General features: G+C 43.1%; 1 protein-coding gene across 4 annotated transcripts in view; it reads left to right on the forward strand.

Moving 5' to 3' along the window:
• LOC110499114 (thyroid hormone receptor alpha) overlaps window positions 1-16,378 on the forward strand; it is a 195,738-nt gene that overhangs the window by 137,259 nt on the left and 42,101 nt on the right. For all 4 annotated transcript variants that reach the window (XM_090212664.1, XM_090212665.1, XM_090212663.1 and 1 more), the window contains one exon: window positions 15,067-15,317. In XM_090212664.1, coding sequence (XP_090068790.1) covers window positions 15,262-15,317 — 56 coding nt within the window. In that variant the 5' untranslated portion in view covers window positions 15,067-15,261. The remainder of the gene's footprint in view (window positions 1-15,066; window positions 15,318-16,378) is intronic.

Genomic DNA, 16,378 nt, shown 5'->3' on the forward strand with positions numbered 1-16,378 from the left:
GTGGGTTTGGATGAGGTGAATGGGAAGGAATTGTATAGGGGGTGTGTCAAGGTGTTGAATAAAGATAAATTGAAAAATAGAAAAGATGGAGGGTAAAATTGGGCATTGATGACAAGGTAAAGCCAGCATGGAGAGCACTGTACAAACCACCGTTACAAAAGGGTACTGGTGATATGCAATGGAGGGTTTTATTGCAGTTAATGGCATCATTGCAGTTAATGCTTTTGTATCTGTTATTAACTCAGATGTTAGAGATGGATGTCCTTTTTGTAATATAAGAGAAACCTTTTTTCACTGTTTTATGGAGTGTGAGAGGATAAAACCTCTATTGGAAATGCTGGAATCTTTGTTTAAAGCTGTAGGGGAGTTTTTCAATAACACTGTTTTTATTTTGGGGTTTCAATATAGTAAACAACAGAAAAGAAAATGTCAAATGTTAAATTTTATTTTGGGACAAGCTAAGATGTCAATTTTTCTGAGTAGGAAACATAAGATAGAAACGGGATATGGGCAGGATGTAAGATGTGTTTTTAAAGGTTTAGTGAAAGCAAGAATAAAAGTAGATTTTGAGTTCTTTTCAGCTGTAAAAGATCTCCTATTATTTGAGGAGAAGTGGGCCTACGAAGGAGCGCTTTGTTTTGTAGAGGAGGGGAAATTATTTTTTGCTGCTGAAATAAGTTGAATGTATATGTTATGTATTTATTTTTGTTTAGGAATTACATTTGTTGTTTCATTTCTGAAAAGGCAGTGCGTCATTTTTTATGTTAACACTTGAGTAAAAAATAAAGGTTTTATAAAAACTCAAACTCTCTCTCTCTCTCTCTCTCAAGTTAGGCAGCAGTACAAATATATAGTCATTCCCCGAGTGTAGTTCGCTACAATTAGACATTTCCAGTTGCCATTCGGAAATGAAGAATTAGAGAGGTGGGAAGTTGAAAAACAGAGCATTAACAAACTCAGAACAGAAAGTGTGTTTTCACACAGTGTGTTTCTGTTAAGGTGGGCTGGGGGAACATTAACTTTATGTCAAGGAGTTGGTTGGGTTGGGGATGAAAAATATGTTGTGCTCAATCAAGTCAAGCGACCTGAAAGAGGGATGCAGACCTGTATCATTCCAAATCCGTTTTATTTTCCTCTTGGAAGTACCCAGGCTTGCGAGTGTTGATATATCTACCTTAAAAAAAAAAATCAGGAAGGGAAGAAAAAAAACCCGGTGGAATTTGTTTTCTAACCACTAGTCACATTCTTGGCAGGGTCTTAATTTGTCTAAGCCAAAAACAGGCTGAAATGGGGAGGGAGGAGTGGGGAAAGGGAGGAGAGAGAGTATGAGGAGAGAGAGAGAAGGCGGGGATAGAAAGGGGGATTTAGGGCAGGCCTATAATCTTGTTTACATCTGTGCATTTACACTCTTTTCCCCTCCCATCTACCCTGTATATTGACTCAATTTAGCCCTATGCATTTAACTCAACTACCCTGACTACCATTGTCTATGTAAACCCCTTTGTTTATAATCGCCCCATACTGCCCCTGTGTATCTACACCCCTGTGTGTTGCACCCTACAACTCTACTATCCGTCACCCACTCCTGCCTGCCATCTGAAGCCCTCCACTTGCACACACACACACACACACACACACACACACACCAAGCCCCACAACTGCCAGTCTCAGTATCAGTCCCAGTGCCCCTCTCTGTATCTCCCTCAGACAGCTGCCCCTGTCTGTCTTTCAAGTAAGAGAAAGTTGGTCCTAGATACTGATCTAATGTCAGTTTAACCCCCCCCCCCCCCCTCTCCTTTAAACTAACTGTCCAATGACATTTTAAAAGTTAATTTTCTGTTAACTCATTCTAAAATAATATTGTTGACTCATCCTATGCTCATATTTTTGGCAAAAGCATAAACTAGAGAAAAAAAAGAAGAAAAAAAATCCCCCCCCCCCCACACACACACACACACACACACACACACACACACACACACACACACACACACAGTACCACGGAGTGTGCAAAGCTGTCATCAAGACAAAGGCTGGCTACTTTGAAGAATCTCAAATATTAAACCTATTTTGATTTGTTTAACACTTTTTTGGTTACTACATGATTCCATTTTTTATTTTATTGTTTTGGTGTCTTCACTATTATTCTACAATGTAGAAAATAGTAAAAAAATTAAGAAAAACCCTGGAATGAGTAAGTGTGTCCAAACTTCTGACTGGTACTGTACATTCATGCTACACACACACATCACAACTACCAGACTCTTATTATAATTCCTAAATACTGCACAATTTAAACACTCCCCCCTTCCCCAAAATATTAGACTATAAATTGTGGATTCCTGTATTATACTTGTGCTAAAATGTTTATTCTATTCTACTGAGCCATTTACTTTATGTTCGTATTCTTATCTTTTCTTAGTTCTTATTGTTGTGGCATTGTCGAGAAATACCCTGAAAGTAAGCATACCATGTGTACATACGACTAATAAAGCTTGGAACTATAAACTCTAAATTGTGTCTCTAACAGAACATTTAAAAAATGCTTGATATTTCCTCATAGAGGATGATGTCATCCTCTTGAGCAAGATGAGCTGACCAATCACGGACTACTTGCATGAATATTTTTAATGACCAGTGCGTGGCCATACCAGAGGTGGCACCACAGATCCCAGAGTGTGGGGGAATTTTTTGCTCCGGGGCCAAGAGTTCTTCCTGATCTAGTAACCTGATAGGGTCTGACAGAGATTAATCAGTTGAAAAAAGTTTTATATGGGCTGTGATGGGACCATAGTTTTTCTAATCAGGTCACTTAGGTTTTAGAAAACTCCTGGAAAAACTCCTGCCCTGGGGACAGGCCCGGGACCAGGATAAAGTGACTAAGGGGGCATTTTTATTTTTCTAATTTCTACAGACAGATTAGTCTTCTCTTTTAACCTTTCTGATCCTCCCATCCCGGATCCGGGATCGTGAATACAGACTCAAGCTCATTACCATAACGCAACGTTAACTATTCATGAAAATCGCAAATTAAATGAAATAAATATGCTAGCTCTCAAGCTTAGCCTTTTGTTAACAACACTGTCATCTCAGATTTTCAAAATATGCTTCTCAACCATTGCAAAACAAGCATTTGTGTAACAGTATTGATGGCTAACGTAGCATTTAGCATTAGCATTCAGCTGGCAACATTTACACAAAAAAACAGAAAAGCATTCAAATAAAATAATTTACCTTTGAAGAACTTCAGATGTTTTCAATGAGGAGACTCTCAGATAGCAAATGTTCAGTTTTTCCTGAAAGATTATTTGTTTAGGACAAATCGCTCCGTTTTCTGCGTCACGTTTAGCTATGAAAAAACCCCTGTATCCAGGATTGTGTAAATCTATCAGCAAGCTCATTAGCATAACACAACGTTAACTATTCATGAAAATCGCAAATGAAATGAAATAAATATGCCATCTCTCAAGCTTAGCCTTTTGTAAACAACACTGTCATCTCAGATTTTCAAAATATGCTTCTCAACCATAGGAAAACAATAATTTGTGTAAAAGTAGCTAGCTAGCGTTAGCATTTAGCGTTAGCATTTAGCGTTAGCATTAGCGTTAGCATCCAGCACGCAACATTAACAAAAACATAAAAGCCTTCAAATAAAATAATTTACCTTTGAAGAACTTCTGATGTTTTCAATGAGGATACTCTCAGTTAGATAGCAGATGCTCAGTTTTTCCAAAAAGATTCTTTGTGTATTAGAAATAGCTCCGTTTTATACATCACATTTGGCTACCAAAAAAAATCCGAAAATTCAGTCCTCAAAACACGAACTTTTTTCCAAATTAACTCCATAATATCGACTGAAAACACGGCAAACGTTGTTTAGAATCAATCATCAAGGTGTTTTTCACATATCTCTTCATTGATACATCGTTCTTGGACACATGGTTTCTCCCCTATATCAAATGGAAAAGTACTAGCAGCTGGCAATTGCGCACCGAATTCCACGCAGGACACCAGGCGGACACTTGGAAAATGTAGTCTCTTATGGTCAATCTTCCAATGATATGCCTACAAATACGTCACAATGCTGCTAAGACCTTGGGCGAACGACAGAAAGTGTAGGCTCATTCCTTGCGCAATCACAGCCATATAAGGAGACAATGGAAAACAGAGCTTCAGAAATTCTGCTAATTCCTGGTTGATGCATCATCTTGGTTTCGCCTGTAGAATGAGTTCTGGGGCACTTACAGACAAAATCTTTGCAGATTCTGAAACTTCAGAGTGTTTTCTTTCCAAAACTGTCAATAGAATATGCATAGTCGAGCATCTTTTCGTGACAAAATATTGCGCTTAATACGGGAACGTTTTTTATCCAAAAATGAAATAGCGCCCCTAGAGATCTAACAGGTTAAAGGAGTAGGCATTTGCTTTCCAAACAACGTGTTTTCCTGTGATTGTATTTCAAAATGTTGCGATAGACCGATACAACCATAGACATAGAATCCATACAATAGACGTGCCCATTCAAGTCAGGAGTGCCAGCCATTTGCCAGTGTACCCACGCGTTTACCAGTCAAATTGACACGGTTACAGGTGGCAAGATGATCATTTTCATGGCCGCAACGCTACAACAACAGCCTACTCAGAGCGTGGAGAGAGAGTGTGGTTTGGAGGATGGACAAGATGGACAAGATGTCCCTCTCCTACGAAGGATGAAAACATTGTCAAACTGCAGCAACCCTGTACTTGTTCATATGAATTATATTTTAAACTAGACTATCAGGAGGGGTTTTTCCTTTACGCAGGTAGAGAGACAACAGCATAGAACCTACAGGGCTGAGCTTTATTTATGTGGGTTTGCATCGTGAAGGCCTGTGCAACTGTAATTAAAAAGTTACCCACACAGTCTGTCTAATTATGTCATCACTATTGTGATTCATTCCAGTTCATCATTTTGGATTGAAAAAGGTCCAGGTAGCCTAGCAATCCCGAGTTTCGTTAAACTTTGATCACATCCACATTCTTCTCCTAACACAAATAAATGGGCTATAAATATGTAACGTTGCCATTTTGTTTACCCTGGCCAGAGGGGGACAAGGCGTAAAGGCTATATGCAGCTGCGCTTATCAGTAGCCTCCCCAACAGTTGATCAGAGGGAAAAATATTCTCTTTTTCATCCCATACAGCATGTCAGATCGCTCATGTTTAAGAATAGGCTGCTGCAACATTTGTATAGAGTTTTGACATGTGTCATGTTTGCTAAATAAATACCAGAGGAGAGTGGAGAGCGCACTTTGCTAGAGTGCGCGATCTGGGATTTCTGTGAATCTGATCAAAAACATCTGGTCAAAACACACAGAACTGGGCCTCCCGAGTGGCGCAGCGGTCTAACGCACCACGTCGCAGTGTCACTACAGTCTGGGGTTTGATCATGTTTCGGACGACGCATGACATAACCTAAGCCTCTCCCGAAACCCGTTGGGGAGTTGCAACGATGAGACGCAATTGAATATCACAAAATTGGGGAGAAAATTATTATTCTAATTGTTTTTTTAGTCAATAGAAAAAACACACTGAACTTTCAGAAGGAAATCAGGAAACCGTGAACAGTTACAGTGGGGCAAAAAAAGTATTTAGTCAGCCACCAATTGTGCAAGTTCTCCCACTTAAAAAGATGAGAGAGGCCTGTAATTTTCATCATAGGTACATTTCTACTATGACAGACAAAATTAGAAAAAAAATCCAGAAAATCACATTGTAGGATTTTTAATGAATTTATTTGCAAATTATGGTGGAAAGTAAGTATTTGGTCACCTACAAACAAGCAAGATTTCTGGCTCTCACAGACCTGAAACATCTTCTTTAAGAGGCTCCTCTGTCCTCCACTCGTTACCTGTATTAATGGCACCTGTTTGAACTTGTCCAGGCCCGTCTGAAGTTTGCTAGAGAGCATTTGGTTGATCCAGAAGAAGATTGGGAGAATGTCATGGTCAGATGAAACTAAAATAGAAAAATTCAACTCGTCATGTTTGGGGGACAAAGAATGCTGAGTTGCATCCAAAGAACACCATACCTACTGTGAAGCATGGAGGTGGAAACATCATGCTTTGGGGCTGTTTTTCTGCAAAGGGACCAGGACGACTGATCCGTGTAAAGGAAAGAATGAATGGGGCCATGTATCGTGAGATTTTGAGTGAAAACCTCCTTCCACCAGCAAGGGCATTGAAGATGAAACGTGGCTGGGTCTTTCAGCATGACAATGATCCCAAACACACCGCCCGGGCAACGAAGGAGTGGCTTCGTAAGAAGCATTTCAAGGTCCTGGAGTGGCCTAGCCAGTCTCCACATCTCAACCCCATAGAAAATCTTTGGAGGGAGTTGAAAGTCCGTGTTGTCCAGCAACAGCCCCAAAACATCACTGCTCTAGATGAGATCTGCATGGAGGAATGGGCCAAAATACCAGCAACAGTGTGTGAAAACCTTGTGAAGACTCACAGAAAACGTTTGACCTCTGTCATTGCCAACAAAGGGTATATAACAAAGTATTGAGATAAACTTTTGTTATTGACCAAATACTTATTTTCCACCATAATTTGCAAATAAATTAATTAAAAATCCTACAATGTGATTTTCTGGATTTTTTTTTCTCATTTTGTCTGTCATAGTTGAAGTGAACCTATGATGAAAATTACAGACCTCTCTCATCTTTTTAAGTGGGAGAACTTGCACAATTGGTGGCTGACTAAATACTTTTTTGCCCCACTGTACTTTAATGTTTAAGGTTAGAATTTGGGACGTGTATAAGCTGATCCTGGATCTGTACACAAAAGCTAGTTTTAACTGGATCACATTCTCTATCTACCCCTAGAATACCCTCACGTCCTCTCTCTAACCCCCACAAGCCCCTCTGTTGTTAAGGATAAAAGGTCCCTTATTACTCTATGGGATTTGGGGCTCCGTTATGCCTCGGGGGCTTTGCTGCAATGTTGTTTCAAAATGTGAAACAGTTCGCCTAGTATTACGGAGTGGTGAAATCGTTTATTTGTCTATTCATCATCGTTTTTCAAAAGTATCAAATAAAAGAGGAAAACAGATCAGCGGGAGAGGAGGGGAGAGGAGAGGAGAGGAGAGGAGAGGGGAGGGGGAGCGATAGAGGGAGACTGATTGATTACAGAAAATATGAAATATGAGATAGATATGTCTGAACAAAGACCAAGAGAGAGAGCGATTGAACATGGTTCCAAGTGGCCCCTACCCTGCCCTGCATACTGTACCTAGGGCAGAGCTTCTGCAGCACATCCCATATGCCCTCACAACACACACACACACACAATTTACTTTTTAACAACTGGTCCTAGGTCAAATATATTAATTATTAATAATTGTTAGGATCCCCAGTGGGAGTATGGATATCTGACACACACAAACACAAAGAGGTTTTCTCTCTCTGCCTTAAGGTGGTGATGACACTGAGACGCGTACATTATTACACACTAGTATCAGTATACCGCCTTTAGCAACGGTGGCTCAATGCATTGATTAACACTAGCTTCACCAACTGTAACAAGGCCACGTGAATCAGGGTGAATCAGATACGCACTTGGAAAGGAGGAGTCTTGGGAGACTTCCACTGATCGCACTGCAACAGACCGAGCAACAGCAGTTCTCCACGTTGCAAACAAAGATCTCTCACATCAACTTTACAACTCAGAAATCCTTCATCTTAACTTCTCCCCCCCCCCCCCCCCAAACAAAGCAACAGCCCTAGATCTCTCACATCAACTTTACAACTCAGACATCCTTCTTCTTAACTTCTCTCCCCCCCCCCCAAACAAAGCAACAGCCCTAGATCTCTCACATCAACTTTACAACTCAGACATGCTTCATCTTAACTTCTCCCCCCCCCCCCCCCCCAAACAAAGCAACAGCCCTAGATCTCTCACATCAACTTTACAACTCAGACATGCTTCATCTTAACTTCTCTCTCCCCCCCCCCAAACAAAGCGACAGCCCTAGATCTCTCACATCAACTTTACAACTCAGACATCCTTCTTCTTAACTTCTCCCCCCCCCCCCCCAAACAAAGCGACAGCCCTAGATCTCTCACATCAACTTTACAACTCAGACGTGCTTCATCTTAACTTCTCTCCCCCCCCCCAAACAAAGCGACAGCCCTAGATCTCTCACATCAACTTTACAACTCAGACATGCTTCATCTTAACTTCTCTCCCCCCCCCCCCCAAACAAAGCGACAGCCCTAGATCTCTCACATCAACTTTACAACTCAGACATGCTTCATCTTAACTTCTCTCTCCCCCCCCCCCCCCCCCAAACAAAGCGACAGCCCTAGATCTCTCACATCAACTTTACAACTCAGACATCCTTCTTCTTAACTTCTCCCCCCCCCCTCCCCAAACAAAGCGACAGCCCTAGATCTCTCACATCAACTTTACAACTCAGACATGCTTCATCTTAACTTCTCCCCCCCCCCCCCCCAAACAAAGCAACAGCCCTAGATCTCTCACATCAACTTTACAACTCAGACATGCTTCATCTTAACTTCTCTCCCCCCCCCCCCCCCCCAAACAAAGCGACAGCCCTAGATCTCTCACATCAACTGTACAACTCAGACATCCTTCTTCTTAACTTCTCTCCCCCCCCTCCCCAAACAAAGCGACAGCCCTAGATCTCTCACATCAACTTTACAACTCAGACATCCTTCTTCTTAACTTCTCCCCCCCCCCCCCAATCAAAGCAACAGCCCTAGATCTCTCACATCAACTTTACAACTCAGACATGCTTCATCTTAACTTCTCTCCCCCCCCCCCCCCCCAAACAAAGCAACAGCCCTAGCTAGATCTCTCACATCAACTTTACAACTCAGACATGCTTCATCTTAACTTCTCTCCCCCCCCCCAAACAAAGCAACAGCCCTAGATCTCTCACATCAACTTTACAACTCAGACATGCTTCATCTTAACTCCCCCCCCCCCCCCCAAACAAAGCGACAGCCCTAGATCTCTCACATCAACTTTACAACTCAGACATCCTTCATCTTAACTTCTCCCCCCCCCCCCAAACAAAGCGACAGCCCTAGATCTCTCACATCAACTTTACAACTCAGACATCCTTCATCTTAACTTCTCTCTCTCCCCCCCCCCCTCCCAAATAAAGAACAGGGAGACATCAATCATATTGGTGGGAAGTAAAATAAAAAAAGGGATGTTTCATTGATATGCAGGCAGCTCCACACGCCAACATCATTCCGTTCACTAGTTATCATCTTTTTTTAATGTGTTTTAAAGTTGCCATTTCATAGTGTGCCAATTAAAGGAGTGCAGCTCTGGGACCGAGGCTAGATTCTCGAGCCCCAATTAAAAGTTGGAGGGTTGATTTCAGTGGAGAGGGAAACAAGGTAAACCAGACCAGACCATGTGAGAGAGTGACTGGAGAAATCGCTTGGCTCACATTGCGTAGATGCAGATGTCGGATCTTAACGTGACCCGTTTCGTCGCAGGAGGAAAATCATCCTGCAACAGGAGGATTTAAATGAATATTGAATATTTAGAATCGTCTCCAGGGGGCAGCTGGAAGCGGTGTTTGTCGGCTATACAATACAGTACCGTTCCTAGGAGGATATGGTTTGGGGAAGGCTCTGCAAACCGACCTCATACCATCCAGTAGCAAGTATTCTCACGGCTTGCTAGAGCATTGTGAACTGCCGTAGCGCAGTGGTCTGAGCAGCAGTGTGGGGCAATCGTTTTGACACTATGACTGGAAACTAAAGTGTTCAACCAATCCAAAGGCAGCTGCCTGCTTCCTACCTGCCTTCAAAGGCACGTGCCTTAGTAAATAGCACTTCTCCAGTAGGTTACTGCAGCATCACGTGACAACGCATTCAATTCTACCGAGCGCAAGACGTTCGTAGCCACATTGTAGCCACTGTAGCAGTGTGAACATTGTAGCCACCCCTCAAAAAGAGAACACTCACTTGAATCCCCCCCCCCCCCTTACTAGCTCTGACCTTTCTGATAGCTACTTTATTGAGGAAAAATGCACCGTCAACTGTGGGACCTTACATAGACAGGTGTGTGCCTTTCCAAGTCATGTCCAATCAATTGAATTTACAACAGATGGGACTCCAAACAAGTTGTAGAAACATCTCAAGGATGATCAGTGGAAACAGGATTCACCTGGGCTCAATATCGAGTCTCAATGAAAAGGGTCTGAATACTTATGTAAATAAGGTATTTCTGTATCTTATTTTTAATCATATGCAAAAATGTCTAAAAACCTATTTTTGCTTTGTCATTATGGGGTATTGTGTGTAGATCAATGAGGGGGAAAAACGATTTAATCAATTTTAGAATAAGGCTGTAACGTAACAAAATGTGAAAGAAGTGAAGGGGTCTGAATAGTTTCCGAATGCACCTTATATAGCTAATTGATATACTAGTCTTGCTTGCCAGATTCATGACGCTTGTACAAATTGGGATATGGGGGAGTGGAATGGGCAGAGTACAGTGGACAGAAAGTATTCATACCCCTTGACTTTCAGATTTTGTTGTGTTACAGCCTGAATTCAAAATGTATTTTAAAGAAAAATGTCACACCCAACTACCCTATAATGACATAGTGAATACATGTTTTTGGAATTTTTCTAAATGTATTGACACTGTGAGATTAATTCACACAAGGCCAAATCTACACTGTAGTTGCTTACCAAGAAGACAGTGAATGTTCCCGAAGGGCCAAGTTAAGCAGATTTAAGTCAAAACTGTTAAAGATCTATGGCAAGACCTGAAAATGGTTGTCTAGCAATGATACATAACCAACTTGACAGAGCTTGAAGAATTTTGAAAATAATAATGGCAAATGTTGCACAATCCAGGTGTGGAAAGCTGTTAGAGACAGAAAGCTGTTAGAGACAGAAAGCTGTTAGAGACTTACCTAGAAAGACTCACAGCTGTAATCGCTGCCAAAGGTGATTTTAGCATGTATTGAGGGGTTGAATACTTATCTAATCAAGATACATCAGCGTTTTATTTTTCATTCTTTTTTTTAAAATGTTCTTCCACTTTGACATTACAGAGTATTTTGTGTAGATCGTTGACCAAACAAAAATACAATTAAATCCATTTTAATCCCATTTTGTAACACAACAACACAACAACACAACAAGTCACGGGTGTGTGCATAAGCCACCTGAAACCCTTAAATCTGTTATTCGGCATGTTCACTCCCGTTTCCTGTTATTGGTCTGTAAGCCCTGAAAACTAAGTTCATTTTCTCTCCTCTCGTCAACCAACAGTAACCTCATTCAAGCTCCCTCCTTACCTCTCATCAACTCTATCTTCCTCTCTCTTTCTTGCTCCCCTTCTCCTTGTCTCCCTCTTCTCTCTCTTTTACTGAACTTTCAGAGGAAAGTGTAGAAGTACTGTATGCTGTACTCTCTCTCTCTCTTTCTCTCTCTCCCCCAATCCCATATCTTTCTCTCTCTCTCTCTCTCTCTTTTTCTTTCTCTCTCTCTCTCTCTTTCTCTTTTTTCTCTTTCTATTTCTCTCTCTCTCTCTCTTTCTTGCTCCCCTTCTCCTTGTCTCCCTCTTCTCTCTCTTTTACTGAACTTTCAGAGGAATGTGTAGAATTACTGTATGCTGTACTCTCTCTCTCTCTTTCTCTTTCTCTCTCTCTCTCTCTCTCTCTCCTCTCCCTTCCTCCCTCCCTTCTCTCTATCCCATCCTTTCTCTCTCGTTCTCTCTTTCTCCCTCTAGAACAGATATTAAAACAAGCTTTAGTGGGGCTGAGCTGCTTTTTGGGGTTGACCTTGGCTATAGGGAGAACTCTGCATCCGCATGGGTGCTTGGAGAGGGTGCAGGCAAGGTTACTGATGAAACTAGAGATGAGCTAATGATAGAAAACAAATTGACACCCTACATAGAGGGAAAATGACACATGATAAATAGACAAAATACAATTTCTATAGCCAAACTTATCTGTTGGAGCGTATTTGGAGATTTAACTGATTCCGTCACTTCTTATACTTCAAAACCTGGCCGCATTATTTATCTCCCTTTGACTGTAACACAATGAGTCCCTTTATCCTCTTCTCTGTTTTATTGCTGAGGACAAATTGTTCCAACAGCCACAGGCAGCAGCAGCACGAGAGATAGCTCTGTCAATGGATCTGATGAGAGAGAGGGAGGTTTGTTTATGTGTGGCTGAAGGCCACTCTATTCATTTTCATGTGATAGGCCTTCTGGTGATTCTGTGTCATTACTGTCCGAGTTTTTATTTAAAAAAAAAATACTAATTACACCACAGTTTGTCCTCACATTTGTGGTGTAGGGTCGCGGAAGGCTCTATGACAATGCATCGCTTATGTGCTGTGCTGGATTCTGTGTGTGTGTGTGTGTCTCGTGTTACCAGTTCTGAACAAACACATGCTATGTGAGGTGAGGTTATAGGCCAGCTGAGCACGTGTTAATACAAAATATACCAGTTCACCATAATATTACCCCACCACTGCCCAAGATTATGGTATACTGTAGTGCCTTGAAACACCCTTGAACTCCCTGTAGAATATTAAATATCCAACATGAGGTCATTGTGCCATTATGTCCACGGGGGCATATGGTTAAGCGTTATCTATCAGGGTCATGACACCACTGTAGGAGACCACCTTGTTTTCTCCCATGATGCCGTAGTTAAACACTTGTGTTCATAGTATATAGCAGAGGTGGGACCAAGTCATTGTCCCACCTCTGGCGCCGGACAGGCGGGAGACTCCGGCAGCGGCGCCGGACAGGCGGGAGACTCCGGCAGTGGCACCGGACAGGCGGGAGACTCCGGCAGTGGCGCCGGACAGGCGGGACCACCTGCAGGGAGGAGACAGAGAGACAGCCTGGTGCGTGGGGCTGCCACAGGAACCACCAGGCTGGGGAGACCTTCAGGAGGCTTGGTGTTAGGAGGAGGCACCTGAAGGACCGGGCTGTGGGGGAGCACTGGAGCTCTGTTGCGCAGCCTTGGCACCACTTCCCCAGGCTGGACAACCACTCTAGCCCGGACCCTCCAGAGTGCAGGCACAGGTTGAACCGGGCTGTGGGTAAGCACGGGAGATCTAGTGCTTACTACACGCACCTCTCCCTTAGGCTCCATTCCCACATTCGCCCGGCACGAGCGGAGCGCAGGCAGAGGACGCACTGCACCCTCCCAGCGCCCCGGAGACACAGCACGCAGAGCCGGCGCAGGATACCCTGGACCAAAACTGTGTACCGGCGACCAGACCCGCTGAGCAGGCACCATACGCTCTGGCTCGATGCCCGCACTCGCATGACACTCTCGGGGGGCTGTCCTATAGCGCACCGGGCTATGGCCACGTACTGGCGACACCGTGCGCTTAACCGCATAACACGGTGCCTGACCAGTAACGCGCTGCTTATAATAAGCACGAGGAGTGAGCGCAGGTCTGCTACCTGGCTTAGCTCCACCCCTCGTGTGCCTCCCCCCCCCAAAACAAATTTGGGGCTGCCTCTCGTACCTGTCGCACTGCCGTGCTGCCTCCTCATATCGCCGCCGCTCAGCTTTCGCTGCCTCCAGCTCTGCTTTGGGGTGGCGATATTCCCCAGCCTGTGCCCAGGGTCCTAATCCGTTCAGTATCTCCTCCCATGTCCAGGAGTCCTGTGATGCTGGCCGCTGTTGTTGCTGCTGCTGTCGTCGCTGTCTTTTACCACGCTGCTTGGTCCTTGGTTGGTGGGTGATTCTGTCACGGTCGTCCTCCTCTTCATCGGAAGAGGAGAGGCGAGAAGGATCAGAGGACCAAAACGCGGCGTGGTATGTGTTCATAGTGAATATTTAATAAAGAAAGTACTGAACACTGCATACAAAACAATAAACAAATAACGACCGTGAAGCTACAAATTAGACCTGTGCTGACACAAGCCACTAACATAGACAATCACCCACAAACAAACAGTGCAACCCAGGCTACCTAAGTATGATTCTAAATCAAAGACAACTAATAACACCTGCCTCTGATTGAGAACCATACTAGGCCGAAACATAGAAATGCTCCAAAAAATAAAAAAACAAACATAGACTGCCCACCCAACTCACGCCCTGACCATACTAAATAAATACAAAACAAAGGAAATAAAGGTCAGAACGTGACATCATCTTTCCAAGGGCTCCATCTGAATTCACTCGCCGACGTTCCTCTGCACTGCCAGGCACAACTTTTTCTCAGCTGGCACAATTTGATTGGCTGCTGTTCGACTCATACTGTAATCCGTTAAAAAAAGAGTTGATGCGCTGCACACTTGTTAATAGCATATTTTTTTATATTTGGGCTTGTTGAGTGTATCTGGTGAGGGTATCAAGTGAGGTTGAGTCAAAAGGCTCAAGTCCAAGTCAAGTCACGAATCATTGGTTTTAAAGTCAAAGTCGAGTTGCAAGTCATCATATTTGTGACTCGAGTCTGACTCGAGTCCAAGTCATGTGACTCGAGTCCACACCTCTGGTAAATAGTCATGCTAACATGACTTTAAAATAAATGTAATGATTTTTGTGTACATTTACCATAAGAGAATATCCATACACCAACTAATTCATTTTCAAGTGAAATATTTAAAAAATATATATATATGAAAAATATTATCTTGGAGGAAAACACAATACAGTGAAGACGTAGTAGGTTTCTTTTTCTTATCAAAAGCCAACACTTTCCACCTTTCCACCCAATCAAAGTGCTATGAAATAGAACACAGCAAACTTGGAGATTTTCATGAAGCAATGTAGTAAATTGTATTCCTGTGGTCCATTAAAATCACAGCTTTTCAACTCACACTATTATGTGTTACCACTATTATACCATAGATTTACTAACAACAATCTGATGCTCGCAATCCCTCCATCCCTCTGTTTGGGATTAGAAAGGCATTGAATGAGAGATTAGGGAGGAAGAATAGAACCGAGGGAGGAGTGGTCAAAATGGTTGAATAAGGGAGGAACCCATCAAGTCTCCACATCGGTCAACTGTGCCTAACTAAATGTATCCTATCCTCTCATTGACAGATCTTGTACGGTCCAGTCCATTCGTCAGTCCCAGGGCCAGCACAGGGGGGTCGCTCCGGAGGCCAGAGCCCATCCGGACCGGGACCCTGTGATGTCGCACTGACTGACCCCCCTATCTGCGAATGACCAGCAAGCATCTGAGGGTGGGGCCCGCCTCAGTCTCGCATGATTGGCTGCTGGATGGAATTAAGGTGAATGGAACACATGCCCAAGGAGCAGGACCCTAACCTATCAGAGGGAGAAGAGAAACTGTGAGTCCCGCCCCCTACTTCCTAGTCTCAACCCTACAGGCTATGACCCTGCCGCTAACATCACGCGTGAATAGGTATCACATGGTCTTATCATTTTAGAGGTCGTCTGAGGAAAGTGTAGAATTACTGTGTGTTTTACCTTTTTGTTTTGAAAGTTTGCTCTCCGGTTTCTCTCTCTCGCTGTGCTTCTCGACTATGCTAGTATTTATTTTATCTCATCCATCTCTTCCCTCTCTCCCGGCTCCCTCTATTTCTTCTCTCCGTTTCCATCTCTCTCTGCCTTTCTCTCTCTTTCCACTTTCTTTACTGTATGCAAGTTGAAACAGCTCCAAAAGGTGATCTTGTTTTCTAAGAAACCTGTAAACTAGGCCTCCAGGCTTCCCAACCCTGAACCCTTGTGAGTGTGTAACTGCAACTTACAAACTGTACCGCTCAAAGACAGTCCGCCCTACACGAACATAGGCTGTTTCCCTGTTCATCATTAATTAAAACACAACATCAGTGAAATGGAAGCTCCTCTGTCTCAACCAGTCAGGCTGTGGCAGAGTGGAATGGGGATTTTTATCAAAGAGAAACCTGCTCTTGCTCAAAGGGCACAACTATCAGTCAATCTGAAATGCCTCGGGGCGATTGGAGGCACAGCTCCACCTGGCTAGGTTAGAATGATATCACATTCTGGTAGCGTAGCCTATATTTTCATATGGTTGATAGTGATGATGTTTGGGTTCTGTTACTGTTGTGTTTATGTACACACAATACCCTATAATGACAAAGCAAAAACAAGTTTTTGCAAGTTTTTGCAAATGTATTACAAATAAAAAACTGAAATATTACATTTACATAAGTATTCAGATCGCTTTACTCAGTACTTTGTTGAAGCACCTTTGGCAGCGATAACAGCCTCAAGTCTTCTTGGGTATGACGCTACAAGCTTGGCATACCTGCATTTGTGCAGTTTCTCCCATTCTTCTCTGCAGATCCTCTCAAGCTCTGTCAAGTTGGATGGGGAGTGTCGCTGCACAGATATTTTCAGGTCTCACCAGAGATGTTCGATCGGGTTC

The sequence above is a fragment of the Oncorhynchus mykiss genome, chromosome 20, assembly GCF_057628025.1.
Source record: "Oncorhynchus mykiss isolate SJ-2025 chromosome 20, ASM5762802v1, whole genome shotgun sequence".
NCBI classification, from domain to species: Eukaryota; Metazoa; Chordata; class Actinopteri; order Salmoniformes; family Salmonidae; genus Oncorhynchus; species Oncorhynchus mykiss.